At 56.7% G+C, this 20,319-nt stretch overlaps 1 protein-coding gene and 1 long non-coding RNA gene across 3 annotated transcripts; one reads left to right on the top strand and one right to left on the bottom strand.

Moving 5' to 3' along the window:
• Positions 1-97: 97 nt before the first annotated feature.
• Positions 98-17,412, top strand: Fxyd6 (FXYD domain containing ion transport regulator 6). Of its 2 annotated transcripts, none has more exons than XM_013009754.1 (8): positions 98-154; positions 13,000-13,062; positions 13,654-13,689; positions 13,816-13,890; positions 14,363-14,399; positions 15,032-15,081; positions 15,490-15,538; positions 17,197-17,412. In XM_013009754.1, the coding sequence occupies exons 2-7, from the start codon at positions 13,005-13,007 to the stop codon at positions 15,516-15,518; spliced, it is 285 nt and encodes a 94-aa protein (XP_012865208.1). In that variant the 5' UTR covers positions 98-154; positions 13,000-13,004; the 3' UTR covers positions 15,519-15,538; positions 17,197-17,412. The 2 variants fall into 2 exon arrangements, with proteins under 2 accessions (XP_012865208.1, XP_012865207.1); XM_013009753.1 differs by having other exon boundaries at positions 13,651-13,689.
• Positions 17,413-17,444: 32 nt separating this feature from the next.
• LOC105980814 lies at positions 17,445-20,219 on the bottom strand. The gene is made up of 3 exons (XR_001174769.1): positions 20,140-20,219; positions 18,407-18,535; positions 17,445-17,878 (listed from the first exon to the last, which is right to left on the bottom strand). It is a non-coding gene; the product is annotated as an uncharacterized LOC105980814 (long non-coding RNA).
• Between the last annotated feature and the right edge of the window lie 100 nt (positions 20,220-20,319).

Below are 20,319 nucleotides of genomic sequence, written 5' to 3'. Positions count from 1 at the left end.
GGGTGAGCCTCGGGCCCGCCCCCCCTCGAGCTGCCGGAGGCGGGAAAGCGCCCAGGCCGCGCCCACCGCCCTGCGCCCTGCCCCCAGCCGCCACTCCCGCGCCTCCGACTCCGCTGTCCTCCCGGGATCGGCTTGCGGGGGACCCTCCGCGCAGGTGAGTGCTGGGGACGTGGGCAAAGGGGGCTCCTTCCTCCCGTGGGAGGGGGCTTGGGTGGGGTCCGATCCCCCCCCCCCGACCCACACCCCGGGCTGGGAGCGCCAGGTCTTGTTTGCTTGCGCGCGCGGACCTGGGGCAGCGGCGTCCCCGGTCCCCCGCCCAGGGAGGCCACGATCGGTTTGGGCGGAGGGGCTGTGAATAAGGGGGTGGGGGTCAGAAGGGGAAGGGTCCCCGGGAAAGGGAGGCCGGCGGGCGATGGCAGCGGGGGAGAGGGGAGATGTTGGGGTGATGATGGTGGCTGGGAAAGGCTCTCGGGGCTGCCCTGAGCTTGCGGCTCGGGTTCTCAGGAGAAGGGGAGGGGCAGCTCCCTCCCCCCCCCCCCCCCCCCCGTGTTGATTGAGGAGTTTCCCTTTGTTACCTGGAAACTGGACCCTCGAGGAGCAGGGTGCCGAGGAGCGTGGCCCAGTGCCAGCGTGGACACATCAACAGAACAAAATGGAACTTGCTGGCGTGGGGTTTAGTCAGTCCAGGGTGTGGGCAAAGAAGGGGGCCGTAAAGCTTCGGGGTTCCCGAGTGAGCGTGCATCACCCCTTTTCTCCTCCGTGTCTGCAATCCTGATTGCTCCCCAGGAGCTCTGGGGGGGGTGGGTCCCCCATGCCCACCATTCCCCATTTGGGTGGCCCTGTGGTGCCTCCCCCTTTGTGTCTCCCCTAGCTTTGGAAGAGCAGCCTGCGCCCTGCAGCTTTCCTCTGCTCTTACAAGTGGTAGAGCAAGCTGGCTGGAAAAGAAGGGAGCCATGGCCAACCTCAGACCCCCAGGGCCTGTGGCTTTTTTGCCAGGGTGGCCTGTCTCTGCTTCCTTTGTCTCCATGGCTTGGCACCCTCGCCCAGCCTGGTTTTCCAGGGTGGTAGCTGGATTGGTGGGTACCCCGGGGCCTCTGGGCAAGGCCCCCCACCTTGGGGACCTAGCAGCCCTCATATTGTATATGTTGAATGTGTGTGTCTGTTTCACAACTTGGCCTTCTGCACGTGACCTGCCTGGTGGTTGCCATGGAAACCCCTCCAATTCCCAGCCTCCCTCCCTTTTCTGCCCTTTCCTCCCCTCCCCTGGTGTCTCCCCTCCCCCAATATGGTTGCCTGGATACTGGTCACCCTTGGCTTCTGAAAGAGGAGACCCTGGAAATCTGGCTCCCACTTCAAACAGGTGACCCTTCCCCCTCCATCCTCCTGACACACTGTCACAAGCATCACCAACACGATACACAGAGCACAACACACCCACCCTCCGCACACCCTCACACCCCCATTAACACACGCATCATACCATATCTACACCCCCAGTACACCATATCATACCACCTAATCTACTTCCTTATACCTCCCCTCATTCTGTGTATGCGTGTGCGCTTACACTCATCCCAACAGGAACACATACTATTGCACACACACACACACCAGCAGAAGGTGGAAGAGGAAAGGACACCCAGATTTCTTTACAGGAGCCAGAACTGAGTCTGGGCACAGACATCTCCTCATGCCAAATTGTCCTTTCCTTTCCTGAGGCTCCAGGCTCTTCCTGTTACTGTGCCCCAGAGCTAAGGAGCACTGGGAGGAGGGGAGCCTCAAAAGGGGAAGTTAGGGTGCCTGGCTCTGGTCAGAGGCTCAGGCTGCTCCTCCTTACCAAGTCACGTTTTCCTGCTTCCGGCTTGGCTTCTGCAGCCAGATCTGTGCATTTGGAAGGCAGAAGCAGTTTTGCCAAGGAGCCCGGGATGGTCAGGGCTCTTCTGAGACTTGGGGCCCCTCTGGTCCTTCAGTGGCAGGTGCCAGAAAGAAGAATTTCCTTCCTAGTTTCCATTAGCTATTTGGCTGGTGGGGAGCGCGTTTCATGTAGTCACTGGGTGAATTGTTGGAAGCATCTACCGTGTGCCAGGCATTGGGGAGCGCAGCAGAGAGGAGGGAGACACCGCTCCTGACCTCAGGATCAGATGTCTCAGAGCCAGGAGTCTTGGAGGAGAAATCTTGTCAGGATGTAGGTGGGGAAACTGAGGCTTGGGGGCCTTCATCCCACTGGTGGCTCAGCTGGGCTGGCCCTGACAGAGCCTTTAGTTACAGGCAGGTCTTTTGGGTCCTCCACTTTCTGGTCTGTATCTCTGGCCTTCTTTTCATCTTTTGGAGAGTGGGGTGCTCCTTCCTAGGGACGTATGAGCGCCCCCTTGTAGGTTCAGACATTAGAAGCTTGTGCCACTGTGGCAGTCTTTTAAAGTGAGGTTGGAGGGTGTGGCACAGAGAGGGGGAGAAGGAGCGGTTCACTGGACCTGGGAACCTCAGCCCACCTTCCTCCACCCCATACGTCTGAGCACACTCTTGAGTTACTCTCCCTTGGTTGGACTCTGCTGGTCGGAGTCCAGGGCACCTGATAGCCTCTGGCTTACAGATCAGCCTTGCCAAGAGTGCCCTGAGGGAGCAAACTGTTAGCCTAGGCAGTACCCAAGGACACAGCCTGGAGGCACAGAGGAGCCAAATTCCCTCCGTGTTTCCCAAGGGCAGATACATTTATCCCTCTAGTGTCCTTTCAGACCGAAATTGGCTCTTGGGTAAAACCTACAAAAGGCCTTGGAAAGTACAAGTAACTCTAATCCTCCAGGAACTTAGAGCTCCATCTCTGGTCTGTTCCCTAGGGGTCTCAGTCACGATGTTCCAGCTCCATTTTCCTCTAAATGCGTGTGGACAGTGTAATCTTGAAAGAGATTCCTTTTCTCTCCAGGTCCCAAGTTGTACCCATTGCTTCCCAATTCTGGGCAGGGCTGAGCTGAGGCCACTGGAACGTGTTCCCCTTCCACCCTGGGGCAGGCGGTGTCTGAGTCAGGCGGAGAGGTTTTGCTTCTCTGGGGCAGAGGGAGCTAGCCCCTCCTGGACAGGGCTCCGTCGAGTCTGCTCTGCCTGGGCACACAAAAGGGCTGGCTGGCCTCTTTGAAGGATGTGCTCTGGAGGAGCCCAGGCCCAGGCATTTAGTGGGTCTATGTTGGGGCCCCAGAGGCCTTGGCTGGCTGGAGCCTTTGCAACACAAGCTGCCAGGCGGTGACACACCACACTGGCCTGGCCCTGGCCCTAATGAGAAGCAGGGCGTTCCTGCCGTGGGGGCTCGGACCTGGGAAACATGAATCCACAAAGGGAAACTCTTGTCTCAAAAATATGTGGGGGAGCTGGAGCCCAGGATGGGGGATGGGGGTGGGGTCCCCTGGATAGCAGGCTGGGCCTTACTCCAGCTCACATACCTGATTTGGGTGGAGAGAGCAAGGGAGGAGATGTGGGGGAATGACCATGCGCCTCCCCCCCCTCCATGCCCCAGCTACAGGGCAAGCCAGGCCTGTGTTGAGAGACCAGAGGCAAAGTCTCAAATTGATTCATTCTTCTTGCAATATGGCGGCTCCTGTAGGCCGCTCAAGCCCCCCCCCCCCCCCCCCCCAACCTTCACTAGAGCCCTTGGTGTGGCCTGCCTCTTCATCTCCTTTCTCCAGGAAGTCACTGTACCCCCATCTTCCCTCACAGGAGAGACCCGTCCCCGCACTCACGCCCGTGTGCATCCACGGGCGCCCTTCCTCTCACACCGGACGTGCGGCTCGCACATTCCCACACACCTCCCCTCCTCACCTCACTGCTGTCTCTCACCAGCCCTGGTCCCTTCCCCCCCCTCCATCCTCGCAGCCTGCTCCCTGTGCTGGATGGTCTGGAGGCTCAGGTCTGGTCATCTCCAAGTGCCTGGCTTTTCATCGCCGGTGAATGACAGGAGCCTGGACTTGCACTCTAGGCTCTCTGGAATCTGGCTGCAGCTACCTCTTTGGGCACCTTCTCTGGGTGCTCAGCCACAGCCCCCCGTTTTCCTGTCCCTTCTCCTGCCTGTGGAGCAGAGAATGGTGGCCTAGGGGAGCCACACACACTTGGCTGTGGAACTGGATTCTGCAGCTTTCTAGCGCTGAACTTTTCTAGGCCTCCACTGATTGCCCCATCTGTCAAAGGAACATGAAGCTTGAGCGGGGAAAGGTGGCAGCGTGGTGCTGAGCACATAGTAAACGCCAGCCACTGCCAGGGTGCTAACCTGTCTGACTATCGATGACATCACAGTTACGTCACCATTCAGGGCTCCTCCCACAAGCTCCATCTGTCAAGTCTGATTCACCACAGACACACCAGCTTTCCTCCTCCCCGTCCCCCGAAGGCCCTGCTCCCGCACACACATGCTCTCACCCCACTTGTTTCTTTCCAGACAAGGTCTGGTCTCCCCACAGACCCCCTGAGCCCCTGAAGAGCCCCCCTGGTTGCTGGTGGGTGTGGCACGCCTGCCCTCGCTCTCACTTCCCCCATGGAGTGCTCAGAATTCCTGCATCTGGGAAAGGTTTGAGGCCTTAAGTCAATAGTGGCAGGCTGATTCATCTTCCCATTGGGGAATTGACTCAGACGGCAGAAATGAGGAGGTGAGGGGCTGAGGTGTTTTTTTTTTTTTGGGGGGGGGTGCCTAAGTGCTTCAGAATGCCTAAACTTTGTCAAACAATCCAGGTAGACTGAATTGTAACCTAAAGATATCAGTGCAGAAACATTCATTCATTCATCTATCGGTGTTCATTGACTAGCTGCCTTGCTCAGGTGCTGAACATCTGAAGATGCCTAGAGTGGGTTTTTTTTTTTTTTTTTGTCTTTTCTTTTTTGGTACTGGGGATCGAACCCAGGACGCTGCACTTGCTAGGCAAGCGCTTTGCCACTGAGCTACATCCCAGCCCTAGAGTGGGTTTTTACCCGTAAGGAGGCTAGCTTGCCTGGGAGACATACACACACGCACACACATACACACACACACAATATGCATACACACACACACACACACACGCACACACGCACACATGCATGATGGTATAGCCCCTTGACGTTGTGGGAAAAAGAGGCTGAGTATGGGGAGGGAAGGCAAGGGTCACTGTGTTTGAATATGCCAGATGCAGACACACAGGCTCAGACCATAGCTCTCCTCCCACCCCGTGGTAAGGCAAATATCCTGCTCTGCAGGCCCACCCCTGGGGGAAGATGGGTATATGCAAAGTCTCAGTAGACTGAAGCCTTCCAGCCAGACCTGAGCCTCTGAGGATCCAAGGAAATGGGATGGTCAGCAGAGAGGGTGTGGGTCTGGCTGCAGCCTGGCCCCGTGGTCTGCCTCTGGGCGGCGTGGTGTGGGCCTGGCCTTTAGGCTCCTGCTCCTCTGGCTTCTGTTGAATGGCGCTTTGTCAGCCGGTGTGGGAGGGGGATATGACCTGTCCCTGCCTGGCTGAGTCACACCACCCAGCCTACCGGGACCAGACTGTGCAGTTCTGTGCCCTTCTCCCATCCGGGCCCTGGAGTGGGACTGAGGTCCCTGGGGCCAGCAGGTGCCCGGGACCCTGCACTGATGGCGGAAGGCTGGGCCGGGCGGGCAGCCATGCTCTTGGGAGAAGCCCACGTGGGGTCCTGGGCCGGCACTTCCAAGACTGTTGCTTTGGCAGTGACAATGAGGTGACAGGGATCCTGCATCTGCCAGTGGGCCAGCTTGGGGTGGGGGTGGGGGTGCTTCTAGGGAGACTTCTAGAACTCCAGGACTGCGATTGGGAGTTTGTCAGTTGTTTTTCTTCCTGAGGAAGAAGCTTCGTTTCCCTTCTAGGTCAGTTCTTTCCTCCTTTTTTATTTTATTTTTTTTCTGCCTGCGGCCAAGTTTGGCTTTGACAGAACCAACTGCTAAAGATAAAGGTTAAAACAACAAGGCGGGCTGTGAAAGGGAGCTTGGCTTCCCCCCCCCCCCAGTGGCAAGATTGGGGCTCAGCTCCCAAGAAACAGCCAGGAGCCTTGTGGACCCACAACCGCAGGCCTCCCGAGGTGGGGGTGCCTCTTCATAAATGGGGGAAGTTGGGCAGAATCTCAAACATTGGGCTATTGAGGGGGACCCTGCTAGGACTGGAGACTCAGGGGCCTCTGGAGAGGCCGTGGCAGCGTCTGGGGGAGGGGTGTCATTCTCAGCTGCCTTCCAGGCAAGGCTGGGAATTCAGGATGGGATGTCCACAGCCAGCTGGATCGCCAGGCCTACGGCACCATCCTCACCCCCAGGCTTTGAATCCTGTGTCCTCACCAGGATTCCAGGCTAGTCTATTAAACAGAAGAATTGATTTTTAATTGTTTATTTGATTGAGGGAACAGGTTGCATTTCCCTCTGGAGGCCACAGGTCCATCCGTGGCCTCTGGTCCAAACCCAAAGCATGTGCTTTAAAAGGCAGCTTTAAAAGGCTGGCTCTTGGCTTTGTGGTGAGGATCTAGAGACACTCCGGCTGTTACTGAAGCTTCAGACACATGGGCTGGGCCCTGTGCCAGGAGGTGAGCCCATGCAAGAGTGGCTGGGCGGAGGGAGGGAGGGAGGGAGGGAGGGCTGCTTTTGTTGTTTTCATTGATTTAAAGTTTTTTATGTTGCTTTTCTTTTTCTATTTTTGATTGTGGGGCTTGAACTCTGGGCCTGGGCGCTGTCCCTCAGCTAGCTCTTCAGCTCAAGGCGAGCGCTCTACCACTTGAACTACAGGGCCACTTGCGGTTTTCTGAGTGGTTTATTGGAGATACGAGTCTCATGGACTTTCCTGCCTGGGCTGACTTTGAACTGCGAACCTCAGATCTCAGCCTCCTGAGTAGCTAGGATGACAGGTGTGAGCCACCAGCACCCACTTATATTGTTTTTCTAAGAACACACTTCTTTTATTCTTTGGTGCCAGTACTAGAGCTTGAACTCAGAACCTAAGTCCTCCCACTTGAGTCATACCTCCACAACTGGCTTTTTCCTGGTTAGTTGGAGATAAGAGTCTCTCAGATTTAGGCTGGCTTTGAACCTGCGATCCTCAGATCTCATCTTTCTGAGTAGCTAGCATTACAGGTGTGAGCAACTAGCCCCTGGCTTCATTTTTTGTTTTTCTTTTAAAGTTCTCTACAGTGTGGCCACAGTTGAGAATTTGAGTAAACAGGGAAGGGAAGGGAAGGGCATGCTAACTTCCAAGAACAAAATGTACAAAGGCAGGAAGATACACACAGGGCAGAAGGTGGAAAGGGGATGACCCGCTCTGAAAACAAGGGGAGAAAATTCAAGAAGGGTTGAAAAGATATGTCACAAAAGAAAGGCTTGACTTCAAGCTCACCAAAGTACCCATCTATGAGAGCTGTGAGTTCGGAAGGACATAAACCCAGTACCCTCGGGATGGCACAGGGGACGGGCTATGCCGTCATCAGACTCCAGGACGGAGCAGGGTGAGGCACTTCAAGTTGTCTGCTGTTAGTACACAGCTGTTACTACACAAAAGGCTGCTATGCAGCCCAGGGGGTGATGGAACCCAAGGACCAAGGCTAGTGGGAGGTGGCCTTCCGTGTGGCCTGGGAGCCAGAGGGGAACCCTGGGAACATGCAGGGTACCAGCCCCACCAGGCAGAGACCCCCGAGACCCTCCCCCCTCATTGTAGCCACTTCCGGGGATGAAGAAAGAGGTCATCCAGGTTATTGGAAGGACAAAGATATCATTCCTTCCAGAATCGTACCTTGTTCCCAGATAACTTCTCTCCTCCACAAAATCCGCCATCTAAATGCGGACACATCTGAGCCTTGTGGAAAGCCATCCGATGACATAACTTGGCCTTACAGAAATGACAGGACCACAGCATTTCTCGTTCACAGGCAGCATGTGAGGACATTTGAAAGACTCTCTGTGGGACAGTGTTGGTGCCCTAGGCCCCTTGTGAGCTGGGCTGCACAGCTAGGAACCCCTACAGCGGGTCAGGGGCACCGCGCAGATCCTGATGTAAGTACACTACACCCGAAGCCCAGCACCTGCAGAGAGATGAGCAGAGGCTGAGATGCAGCAGGCATCCGGGCAGCCCACAGGAGCTGATAGATCCACAGGCCTCTTCCTCCTCCCTGAGAGAGGCCACGGACACCCATCCTGACCTCAGCACCACACACACAGGAGCAGGCATGCCAGAGTTTGAAGAGTTCTAGTTTGGGTTCATCCTGGCCTGGTTAAGACAACTCTAGACCAAACCCTGCTTGGTGATCAGTTAGGCGCACCTTGGCTGTTTTTAGTCATACCCATACTCCTCTCCCCAGTAGTATGTGTGTGTTGGTACTGGGCTTGAATTTGCTTTTTTTACGCAAGGCTTTTGCTCTACCACTTGAGCCACATCTCCACTTTAGGGTTTTTTTTGGTGGTTAAAGAGCCTCATGGACTTTCCTGCCCAGGCTGCCTTTGAAACCTGATCCTCAGATCTCAGCCTCGTGAGTAGCTAGGATTACCAGTGTGAGTCTCTGGAGCAAGTGGCTGAACCTTCCTGGCCTTCATTTGCCCATCTGTGTGATGGATCACGTCTTGGAGCTATTGTAAGGGGTGTATGAGGTCGTATATGTAAATGGTTTCCAGCAGCGCTGGGCGTGGCTAGAGTCATACCACATAATGGTTATGCATTGCTGGTGCTTTCCATTCCAAAGAACCTTGGCATGTTTTCTTCCTTGACCTTTGTAACCACCGTGGGCAGTGGATGGGGAATGGACTGGCAGATTCTGCACGGCCCACGCAGGTTCCTGCCCCCGCCCAATCATCTGCATAAGCCTACAGTCTCCTTCCTTTAAAAAAAAAAATCACACTGCTGCTGGGTGCCAGTGGCTCATACCTGTCATCCCAGCCACTCAGGAGGCTGAGATCTGAGGATCATGGTTTGAAGCCACCAGAAAACTGGAAAGTGGTGCTGTGGCTCAAAATGGTAGAACACTAGCCTTGAACAGAAGAGCTCAGGGACAGCGCCCAGGCCCGGAGTTGAAGCCTCTTGAATGCGCCTGCATAAATGGCTCTCTGTGGGAGGGGATGGAAGGCTGTACTCAGGGTGAGCGGGCAGGCCTCATGCCTTCTGCTGTCTCCCTTGCTCTTGGAGGTATGTGTGCAGCTTGGGTGGTATAGGCTTGGCCTTTCCTGCGTCTTTGCAGGGCTCGTCTCTGCCCCGCAGCTTCAGCCTGCTGGCCTGGGTGGGAGCAAGAGGCAGGGTGGCAGGCTCCCTGGAGGAAGTGGGTCCTCAAAGGGCCACCTGCAGGTCCTTTGTCCCCAGGGGTTGGGAGTCCTTCCCTGTGATCTAGGGGCTGGCTCCGCACGGGGCGTCTTCCAGTAGCTGCAGGATTACTCTCCAGCCACCCACAGGGGGGGCAGTCTACTGGTGGAAGTGGGCGGAAGTCTAGAATCTAGCACTCACTGGCTTTCTCTGCCCCAGTTGCTTTTTTTTGCGGGGGAGTGGGGCTTGAACTCTGGGCCTGGGTGCGTTCCCTCAGCTCTTCAGCTCAAGGTGAGCGCTCTACTACTTGAGCCACAGCACCACTTCCAGCTTTCTGATAGTTTATTGGAGATAAGAGTCTCATGGACGTTCCTGCCCTGGCTGGCTTTGAACCACGATCTTCAGATCTCAGCCTCTAGGATGACAGGCGTGAGCTACTGGCGCCTGGCTGAGCCTCTGTCTTTCACAAGGAGGTTGTTATTTGCACAGTAGAATGGGTTTCCTGATGCTCCTCACTGCTGCATGGACTCAGAAAGAATCTAGAACGTGGCTGTACCATCCCTTGGCTTCTCTTTCGGAGCAGTTTTTCACCCAGCAATTAAATGAAATTATGTGACTCAGGGTTGGAGAGATAATCACCGGAATAGCGCTTCTGATTGTATGTTCCACGCAGGCCCAGTAGGGACTGGGCGACCAGCGAGGGCTCAAAGCGCGGGAGAACAGGAGAGGAAAATGGACATGGAAGTCCCACTGCTGGCCCCGGGCGGCTGTTTACCTGCGCTGAGGCTGATGGGGGAGTGTGGAGATCAGTGCTTCCTCCTAATGCACCGGTGGAGTGAGCAGATAAAAATGGAACCACTTTCTAAACATAGGATGGGCCGGCCACTGGTGGCTCACGCCTGTCATCCTAGCTACTTAGGAGTCTGAGATCTGAGGATTACAGATTGAAGCCAGTCCAAGCAGGAAAGTCTCTGAGGCTCTTAATCTTTAATCAACCACCAAAAAGTTGGAAGTGGGGCTCTGGTTCAAGTGGTAGAGAATTAGCTTAAGGATAGCGCCCAGCCCCTGAGTTCAAACCCCAGGACTAGCCCTAAAATAAAACATAGGATGGTCCAAACCATCCAAGGAAGTGGGGAACTGGGGAACACAGGCTCGGGAGCCCCACTCCAACGGTGATAACTTCTCAGAGGCCCTGTCCCTGCCAGACTAGCCCCAAGGAGCCTAGGTAATGGCCCAGGGCCTCAATGCAGGTTTTTCTTTTTATACTGGTACTGGGGCTTGAACTCAGGGCTTGATGCACTCCCTTAGCTTTTTTGCTCAAGACTGGTACTCTTACTACCGTGCCACTGTGTTCAGCTTTTTGGTGGTTAACTGGAGATAAGAGTCTCACAGACTTTCCTGTCTGCTCTGCCTTTGAACCACAGTCCTCAGCTCTCGGCCTCCAGGGGTAGCGAGGATTACAAGTGTGAGCCCTGGGCGTTCATCTCAGTGTAGTTCTCACAGTAACATGGAGTCTCGTGGAAAGTTCGGCCCTTTATTCCGGCATTCTTGCATCTTCTCCTCCCTGTAGTCCATAAACAGGGTCTGGGAGATAATGTTTACCACCTCCCCTCTTACCCTGCCAGTCCCAGGCCAGCCTGCTTCCCCCTGGGAGGAGGAAGAGAGGAATGTAGGGAGGGTGGGGGAGTATGGAGGGCCGTGGCAAGGATAGTTCCCTCATGGAGCAGTGAGACAAAGACATCTGTGTCCCTGCAGAGGCGCTGTGTCTGTTCTTGGCCACTGGACACCGGGACAGTGCCAGCTGTGCCACCATTGGGATTTTCATAGCATGTTGAGGGGCCACGGGGCACCGGGGGAGATCTGGGGTGAGGAATGGGCTGGTGTTGTCCAGGATCCAGGAGCGGCTCGAAGATGGGGACCAGGCCACGTTTTAAAACTCTCTGGCAGCATTTCTTTCAGTACGCTGTAACTTGATCAGAAATGTTTTCTTTAGAGCACAAAGACAGGTCTGAACTCTTTCGCTTGGCATTCAGCGTCCTCCACAGTCAGAACAAAAAACAATACAGAAGCCCCAGACTAAAGGCCCAGGCCACCAAGCCAGCCCCGGATCCTGCCATGCAAACCGAGCCGAAGCAGGGCTGTTCCTGCTGGAATGTCCAGTGGACATTAGTCTGTTCTGATGCCAGGAAGCCTTGAGCCCAGCAAGGCTGGGATGCCAACCTCTCGATGCGGTTGTGCTGCTCCCCCTGGTGGCCGAGAGGTGAAGGGCAATGAGACTGCCAGCTCTGGGAGTCAGATCTCCACCCAAGTGTCCAGCGGTTCAATCTCACCTGCACGGAAGCCAGAAAACGGCCTTGAGCACTTGTGCTCCGGGCTTCTTTCCCTCCTCCTCTGGCTCTGTGCCACTTGGGAGTATGGAGTGTGTCTGCAGGACTCTCTGGGTGGGATGATCCATCTCCCAGCAGGACCTGGGACCGTACGCTGACTCTTAGAAGGCTGTCTCTACAACCTGTTTAGCCCTGTTGCTATTTGGGAAGATGATGAGTGAAAGTCTCTGAGGAGGGCTATTTTTTTGCTGGTTGTGGGGCCTGAACTCTGGGCCTGGGCGCTGTCCCTCAGCTCTTCAGCTCAAGGCTAGTGCTCTACTGCTTGAGCCACAGCACCACTTGTGGCTTTTTCTGCTTATGTGGTGCTGAGGACTCAAACCCAGTGCATGCAAGACAAGCGCTCTACCACGGAGCCACCTTCCCAGCCCAAGGGCTGACTTTTGCACTTATTTCTTTTCTCTTCCTTTCTTTTTTCCTCCCTCTCTCCCTTCCTCCTTTCTTTCCTTCCTTCCTTCTTTTTGTCTGAGACAGAAAGGACTTGAACTTGTTATCAGATGCTTTTGCTCATTGGCTAGTGCTTTGCCACCTGAGCCACACCACCAGTCCCCTAACTTTTGCATTCCATAGATGAAGCATGTCAGTTTACCAGGGCCCAGCTAGTTTGGCTGGATTATAAGGGTGCTTTTTTTTACTCGTCTCAGTACTGGGTTTTATTTTTTTATTTTTTTGGGGGGGTCCATTCATGGGGCCTGAAGGCTTGGCCTGGGTGCTGTCCCTCAGCTCTTCAGCTCAAGGCTAGCGCTCTACCACTTGAGCCACAGCGCCACTTCTGGCTTTTTTCTTTTTGCTTATGTGGTGCTGAGGAATCGAACCCAGGGCCTCATGCATGCAAGGCAAGCGCTCTACCACTGAGCCACCTTCCCAGCCCCAGTACTGGGTTTTAAACTCAGGGCCTCATACTTGCTAGACAGTTGCTTGACCACTTGAGCCATGCCTCCAGCCTGAGATGTTAGTTGACTGCCCTCTCTGCTATGAAACAGGACTTTTGAGGGGGGTGTTGGCTGTGGGAGCCAGGCCAGGAAGTCCCTGCCTTAATGACCTGGAGGTGGCCACAGTACACAGGGAGGCCATCTCCAGGGTCCTTAGGATTTTGTGGCCTTGGCCCTGGGGTTCCCTCTGGGAGTATCATTCAGTTTATGCCCCGTGACATGGGTCAGGTGTCAAGTCTGCTACTTGTTCTGATTAATTGTATTAATTGGAGTAATGCTTGCAGGACTCTGGCCTCCGAGGAAGGTCTACAGCTTTGGTTTCCCCTCAGATCTTCAGCTCCCAGAGTGAAGCTGGGCATTGACGTGCTCCCGCTCAGGCATCGGATGGTTGGGGTTGGTGCGTGCCGGTGTAGAGCTGCGCAGGGTGTAACGTCTCCCTCCTTCTGTCCCCAGACGCCATGGAGTTGGTGTTGATTTTTCTCTGCGGCCTGCTGGCCCCCACTGTCCTGGCCAGTGGTAAGAGCCGAGCCCCTGCCAAGATGGCGGAAAGGTCTGGCCCTTTGGGGACCCTGTAGATCAAGGCTGGGCAGGTGCTCCTTCCTTCAGTTAACAAAGTTCTACAAAGTGACAACTGTCTACCAACCCTAATCCAGCCTGCCTCCCTCTCCCTACAGGAGTCTAGCTGCGTCGACTAAAGACTCCTCAGCACTTGTGGTCTTTTGGACTGAACCTCAGCGTATAGACCATAATAACCCAGCACTGGTGTTTTGCCAGTCATGAGGCCTTCTTGGGTCTCAGTTTCCCTCCCTGTCACAAGAGATACTAAACCCTGGGAGGGGGATGGGGGGTGATAATGCAAGACCAAGAAGGGGCCACAAATATGGGTGCTCCATGCATGGGGCTGCAGACTTTGCCTGCCCTCAGTTCCCAGACCCCGCCCTCGGTTTTCAGGCCCCGCCCTCAGTTCCAGGCCCCGCCCTTCCACACATCCCCAGTGTCTCACCTTCAGGCAGCTCTTTGTGGGGAACCAAGACCTGGGAGGTGGGGGGGGGATAATCCCAGCATGCCCCTCTGCCTCTCCACAATGTCTCTTTACTTTTGCAGCAGCTGAGAAGGAGAAAGAAAAGGATCCTTTTCATTATGGTGAGTGGCCTCAGCAAGTTGGGGTGCAGGAGGCGGAGAGCGAGGTGCAGCGCTATCCCGAGAGGGATGTCCACAACCCCCCTGGCCCTGCCCCGCCTTCATCTCTGGCCCCGCTTCCTTTGGCAGACTACCAGACCCTGAGGATCGGCGGACTGGTGTTTGCTGTGATCCTGTTCTCCGTTGGGATTCTCCTGATCCTTAGTGAGTTGGTTTGTTCCTTGCTCTTTGTGGCGGCTGAGCGGGTTGGGTAGAGGAAGCCTGGCCTCTCTCTGTCCTCCATCTTTCCTCCAGGACCTTGTGCAGGGTGGGGTAGAAAGTACGTGCTCAGTAAACAGTGACACGCACTCAAAGGAAATGTGGGTGAACGAGTGGACAGGAGGGGGACGGGCAGCGCGGCTCCCCCAGGGCCATGAGAAGGGGACAGGCCCTGTCCCCAGCGGGCCGAGGAGGGGGTGTGTCCCCACACTAGCCGAGTCTGCACAGGGCACCAGGCCCTGTGGTGCTGGGCCATCCTAGCCGTTGAATTCTGGGTAGACAAACCCTCCTCTACCTACGGATGCTGCAGACGGTGTGACATAGTCCTTCACCTGCACAGACGCTGGGGCCAGGCCAGGAGCAGGACCTTGAACTCACACTGGGACCAGAACCTTCCATGGTTTCTTTTCCTTTTCAGGTCGCAGGTGCAAATGCAGTTTCAATCAGAAGCCCCGGTAAGGAAGACAGGGCTGTGACACTAAGAGGGTCAGGGAAGGGCCTGGGAACCCAGGAGCCTTCTCTTGGAGACTTGTCCCAGAGAGACAAAGAAAGGAAGGAGGGAGGGGGTGGGGGAGAGGGCGGGAAAGAGGGCATTGAGTGTTAGGGGAGGGTTGAGTGTGAACTTGAGGATTGCTCTCAACTTCAGGGTGAAGGAGGGGTCCAGCCTCTCTGTTGATTGGAGGGGGGGGATGGGCAAGAAGGTTCTGGAACCTTGTTTGGGGGCTGGGCTGGGAGAGGGGAACCAGATGGCCGCATGGCCTTTCCAGCCCCTGTCCCAGCCTCTTGCTTCATCACTGGGCTCTTGGAGCAAAGTAGATGCTTCGTATCCCCTACTCGACATCATGTCCCACCCTCCTGTCCCTCACGGTGGCCGGGGCTGGCTCGGGACCTCGGGTTCTCTTGGGAGCCAACCAGGAAAGGGGGCTGCAAGTTCCCTCTGACTCCCCTGTGGCCCCGACTTGTCCTTTGACCCTGCATGCCGTGGTCAGAGGGTTGGGTGCCGGGCGGCCGTGCCCCAGCAAGCAGTGCGGCCTGCCTGGGTTTGCCCCGGAGCCGCCCTGACCCCGCCGCGTCTGCTCCCTGGCAGGGTACCGGGGGACGAGGAGGCCCAGGTGGAGAATCTCATCACCACTAACGGTACCTGTCTGCTCGGATGGGACGGGGCATGGGGGGGCATGGCTGTTGTGTGCCGCCCCAGTAGGGGGGGGAGGGCCCCCCCAGAGCTGCATGGGTGCCACCCCTCATGTGCTCCAAGCAGGCTAGTGACAGTCACAGACCCCCATCTCCCATCACTCAGCCCTGCCAGGTTGGCACCATGTGAGACAAGTTCGTGTGATCCCGGGGTAGCAGGGTGAGGCTCTGTGCCACATCTGTGCCATTTGAACTCGCAGGCAGGCGTGGCTGCTTCTTGGGGTGCCCGGGGGTGAGGGCTCCTGTGGAACACCCCCATGTCTTCGTTGTTTTTGCCGTTTAACAAAGCAGATTATGAAACAATACATCTGGGTCAGTGTCACCCCTTTCAACACCATCTGCCTTTCTTTCCAGCCGCTGAGCCCCAGAAGGCGGAGAACTGAGTGCAGCCTCCGGCGGGAAGGTGAGCCGCTCCGGCCTGACCCTCCTCGGGCCCCATCTCTATCCTCACCCAGCGCAGGGTAGCAGGTGGATTTTCCATGGGGCTTTGGCTCTGAGATGCTCTGAGGAACCTCCCTTCAGGGTCCCCCCGAAAGAACCATCCAGTCCTGAGACCCCCGTCTTGCACCTGGGCACAAGCATTGGGAGCCAGGGCTCTGCTCAGCCCTGAGCTCAAGGAGCTCCCCGACAACTGGGAGAGAGGTGGCCAGACACCCCAAACAAATGCACAAGGGTATGAGGACAATGACCCCGAATGACTGATCACAAAGTACTTTATGGTTTCTTTTAAAGAACATTTTAGTACAGAACTTTAGGGGTCTACTCGAAAGTAGATAGTACGTGACCCGGCCCCCCATGGTGGTGTTATCAGTCAGCATCTGTGGGCACTGCGTGTGCATGTGTGTGCATATGTGTATGCATGTGCGTGTGTGCACATGTATGTGTCCTTTGCACCTCTCGCTGTAGGGGGCGCTAGAGTGCACGGTGACTAGTCCCTGCTTTCCAGTCTTTAGGTGCCATGTTTAACTTGATCTTAAATTGTAATGAAGAGAGACTTCTCTCTCACAGAGGCTTTGGGGATCCTGGCAGTGTGTGTGTCTGTGGCACTGACTTCCTTGTTAAGAGCTTGTGCACACTCATGATAGCCCAGCAGACGGGAACTCGGGAACTGAGCACTACTGGCTCATGTCTGTAATCCTAGCTACTCTGGAAGCTCAGATCTGAGGATCGAAGTTCAAAGCCAGCCCTGGAAAGAAAGTCTGAGAGACTCTTATCTTCAATAAACTACTCAGAAAAAGCTGGAAGTGGCATTGTGGCTCAAGTGGTAGAGCGCTAGCCTTGAGCACAGAGAGGCTCAGGGACACAGCTCAGGCTCTGAGTTCAAGCTCTAGGACTAGGGAGAAAAAAAGCCAAGGGACATCACCCAGGTCCTGAATTCAAGCTCTGGTAGCAGCATCAAAAATTAAACACCTTCTGACAACTTCTGAGCCGGGCACCGGTGGGTTACGCCCGTAATCCTAGCTACTTGGGAGGCTGAGATCTGAGGATCAGGGCTCAAAGCCAGCCTGGGAAGAAAAGTCTGTGAGACTCTTAATCTCCAATAAACCACTAGAGAACCAGAAGTGGTGTTGTGTCTCAAGCAGTAGAGTGCTCACCTTGAGCTGAAGAGCTGAGGGACAGCGCCCAAGCCCAGAGTTCAAGACCCACTTGGGTACCCCCCCACCCCCACGAAAAACAACCTCTGCCCCCCTCAATCCATGGCCAAGTACAGTAGTGCACGCCTGTCATTCCTAGCCACACAGGGAAGCACCAATAGTAGGATCACAGCCAGGCTGAACAGGACATAACAGGGAGCCCCTCCCCCAAAAATAACCGAACGAAGAGTGGCCGGAGGTTGGCTCAAGCTGTGGAGGACCTGCCTTGGAAGTGAGGGCCTTGAGTTCAATTCCCAGTAGCACAGAAATAACACAGGGACGGCTTTGTGAATAACTAATGGAGACGCGCATGGGGCTTTGGCTATTTCAGGGGCAAAGAGGCTGTGCTGTGGGCAGGACGAGGAGCAGGCCAGGATACAGAGGAGGGTTCGAATCGCATTTTAATTGAAATCCTCTCCCTCCCCAGCCTCCAGAACCTGCGGCCAGCCATCTGGAGAAGAGCTGTGTGTCCCCCGTGCCTCTCCCGTCCCCGCCCAGCCTGCTCACCCCGTGCCGTGTCTGTGTTCGTCCCTGTGTCTGCTGCCTGTGGTCTTTGTGGCTACGTGTTTGTGGGTGGTTTTGTATTCGTGGACCGTGCTCCCTCCCCCCACGTCCTCCGGGCAGGAGCTACACCATGCCGCCATCAGCTCCTCGGTGCCCTCCCCGAGCCCAGCTTCTCCTGTGGATTTAGGGGTGAGGGCAGCCTCCCCACTCCACTGTGACCCAAGTCTGTTCAGAAGGTCTCTTAGCAATTGGAGATTCCACGCAGGTGCTAGTGAGCTCAGCCTTACGGTTAGGCAGGCTGTTAGGTTTGGCTGTGGTCGTTTTTCTTCTTGGGGCTCCCTCTGTACACCCCTCTAATGCCCTGGCTCTTTGGGGAGCACCCAGAGATTTCTATAGTCCAGGGCCTCCCAGCCCTTTTCCTATCTTCTGAGCAATAACTCTGGAGCTCTGCTACCCTGTCTGGACTTAGAGGGGCGGGGCAGCGGGGAGAGGAGGAGGGTTGTGGTCAGCCCCCACCGCCTCTCTCTCTGCATGGCAGGGGCTGCGGTGGGAGCCAGGGAGGTGGCGTGGGCTGTAGCAGAGCCCCGCAGCGCACCTCGCCAGCCCTGGCCAAGAGAGAAGGTCATGGTTAGAAACTCAAATCAGATCCCACCCCAGCCTTCCTCTGTGTTCCTGTGGAAATGAACCCACCCGGGAGGGACCGCTCTTCTGTCTTGTGACCCACCCTTCTGACACCAGAAAACAAATAAAGCCTCATGGTTCCCAAGTGGCTGCTGGTTTTTGTGTCTCCCATCTCTTACCCCCACCCCTCCCCAGTAAAGACCTCTACAAGCCAGGGACTTGGTACTGTGCTTCAGCCACTGCAATGCAAAGGGTGCTGGCCTTGGTCCTAAAGAGGAAGATCAATGGCCGCTATGGAGGTGTGTGGCCATTTGGGGGTCTCCTCACACAGGTGGCCCCTGCCCTGGTTCCCCACCCCCCAACGCCAGGGCACCAGGCTCAGGCCCCTCCTGCCTGTGCGTCCGGTAGGTTCCATCTGGCTCAGGTCCGGCCCCCTCCCCTGAGGACCTGGCAAGGGGCTGTGGGCGCCCCCCCTGCCCCCCCCGCATGCACGCTGTGCTCAGAGCTCTTACCCTGTCCTCTCCACACCCCCTCCGGGAAGCCATCCTGGATTCAGGGCAGTGAGCTCCTTTTCTGTGACCCCAGAGTTGTCACCTCTTGTGTTTCTTGCAGGTTGTACACTAGCACTTGCCAAAGTTGTTCTTGGAAGAGAAACAGAGGCGCAGGGTGAGACATAGCCCAAGTGGCAGGGACAGAAGGGGGCGGTGCCAGGCCAAGGCACACCCCAAGGTCACCGGGTGAAGGGAGGGCTCCCTGGGCCCTGGGGAGCTCTCCGGCTGGGTCTGGTTTGCCCCACCGAGTCCCTGGCCGCTCTGCCCATTCTGGGCCCCTGGGAGACAAAGCAAGGTCAAGGTCAGCTGTGTGTGCCTGGGCAGGGGGCGGAGCTTCAGGAGGGCCCCGCCCCTCGCTCGTTAGCATGATTCACGGCCGTCCCTGCCAGGCTCCAGGGGGGCCGAACCGGTCAGCTCAAGCCAACCCCAGCCCTGCGGCTGGCAGTGCAGCGGTGGGCACCTGCCAGGGTGTGGTGGAGAGGGCATCCGATGTCCTGAGGGTTCTGGGTGGGGGACATCCCCCTGTGTCCCCGCACTGAACTCGTGATCACCCAGCCCTGTGACTTCCACAGACCCCAGCCTCGCCATCCTGGCCTTCCTGCCTCACCAAGTCCTTCCTGCTGCCAGCCCGAGGCTAGCCGTGATCCCAGGTCCACAGAAGCCCAGGGTCCCCAATGGACACACCACGGGGGCTTCTGGGGTGGGGGTGGGGCTCTTCCCCGGGGCCCCAATGCAGACATCCTGTCCTCTACACCCATCTAGGCCCTTCTACCTGGCCGGCCTGGGTTCAAGTTCTGACTTGTCCACAATCATCTGCAGTTTCCACCCTCGGTAAAATAGGGGTCACAAGCTGCCTGGCTGGGGGGCGGTGGGGGGCAGCTTTGGAGCCCCTCAGCGTGTGAGATGGATGGACAGACACCATGCTCTGAGAGGGAAGGGCGGCGCGGTGAGGGTGGGCTGGCTCCCGGAGGTCTTCCTGGAAGCGGTGGTCCAAAGCCCGGGACTGAGGTGGTGGCTGAGAAACAGCCAAGCTCCACACACAAGCCAAGAACGTAGCCGTGGCTGGGTGTGGGCCGTGGGGGTGGGGGTGGGGTGGAATGGCCTTGTCCTTGTCGCTAGCTGGTGACCTTGAGTCTCAGAGCACTGCCCTTGTGCCCCGCAGCTCAGGCCATCTTGAAGCCGACACTTAAGGAATGGACCCCCAGGGGTCCCCCTCCTCCCAGCGGCTCCCTATAAGACCCCAGGGACCTGTTTCTGCGGCCACAGCCGGAGCCGGTGCTCCTTGGGGTGCGGGGGACCGGCCCCCCTCCCTGCAGTGGGCCCAGGAGTGGAGCCAGGAGTGGGGTGCTAGGGAATTTTCTTTCTCTCTCCTTGAAGCCCCTGTCCAGCTGCTGGGCCGAGACCAGGAGGAACTGACCAGCAGCCCCCCAGAGCCCAGGCCGGCGGGGCCGGAGAGCACATGTTGGGGCTGACAAAGGTCGGCCGGCTGGCTGCCCCAGGTCCCCCGGATCCTGGAGGCGCAGCCGGGGTGTCCTCTCTTCCCCACCCCACGGGGGGGGGGTGCAATTTCAGAGGCCTCGGGGCTGAGCCAAGCAAAGGATTGCAGTGAGTAGCCTGGTCTCTTACGGGCTCAACTGAGAGTGGGAGAATGACACCGCCATGTTCTAGAACCTTCTTTGGCCAAGGACTGTTACCTGCAGTAGCAGCAGCTCTTCCTGCAGCAGTCCTGCCTGTAGGTAGGTGCTCCTGTCCCACTGTGCACAGAAGGGTCCTCCTCTCTCTCTCTCTCTCTCTCTCCCCCTCTCTCCCCACCCCTTCCATCCCCCCCCCTGCCTAGAAGGCTGGTGATCTTTCTGGACAGCCCCCCCCCTTGT

The sequence above is a fragment of the Dipodomys ordii genome, unplaced genomic scaffold (assembly GCF_000151885.1).
Source record: "Dipodomys ordii isolate 6190 unplaced genomic scaffold, Dord_2.0 Scaffold10, whole genome shotgun sequence".
NCBI lineage: Eukaryota > Metazoa > Chordata > Mammalia > Rodentia > Heteromyidae > Dipodomys > Dipodomys ordii.
The sequence above is the reverse complement of the archived record's forward strand: the minus strand, read 5'-3'. Positions and strand labels throughout refer to the sequence as shown.

Coding starts and splice junctions, on each gene's coding strand:
- Fxyd6 (XM_013009753.1), top strand. CDS start 13,005: ATGGAGTTGGTGTTGATTTTTCTCTGCGGCCTGCTGGCCCCCACTGTC. Junction 13,063..13,650: donor CCCCACTGTCCTGGCCAGTG/GTAAGAGCCGAG, acceptor TTACTTTTGCAG/CAGCTGAGAAGGAGAAAGAA. Junction 15,082..15,489: donor GAATCTCATCACCACTAACG/GTACCTGTCTGC, acceptor CTTTCTTTCCAG/CCGCTGAGCCCCAGAAGGCG.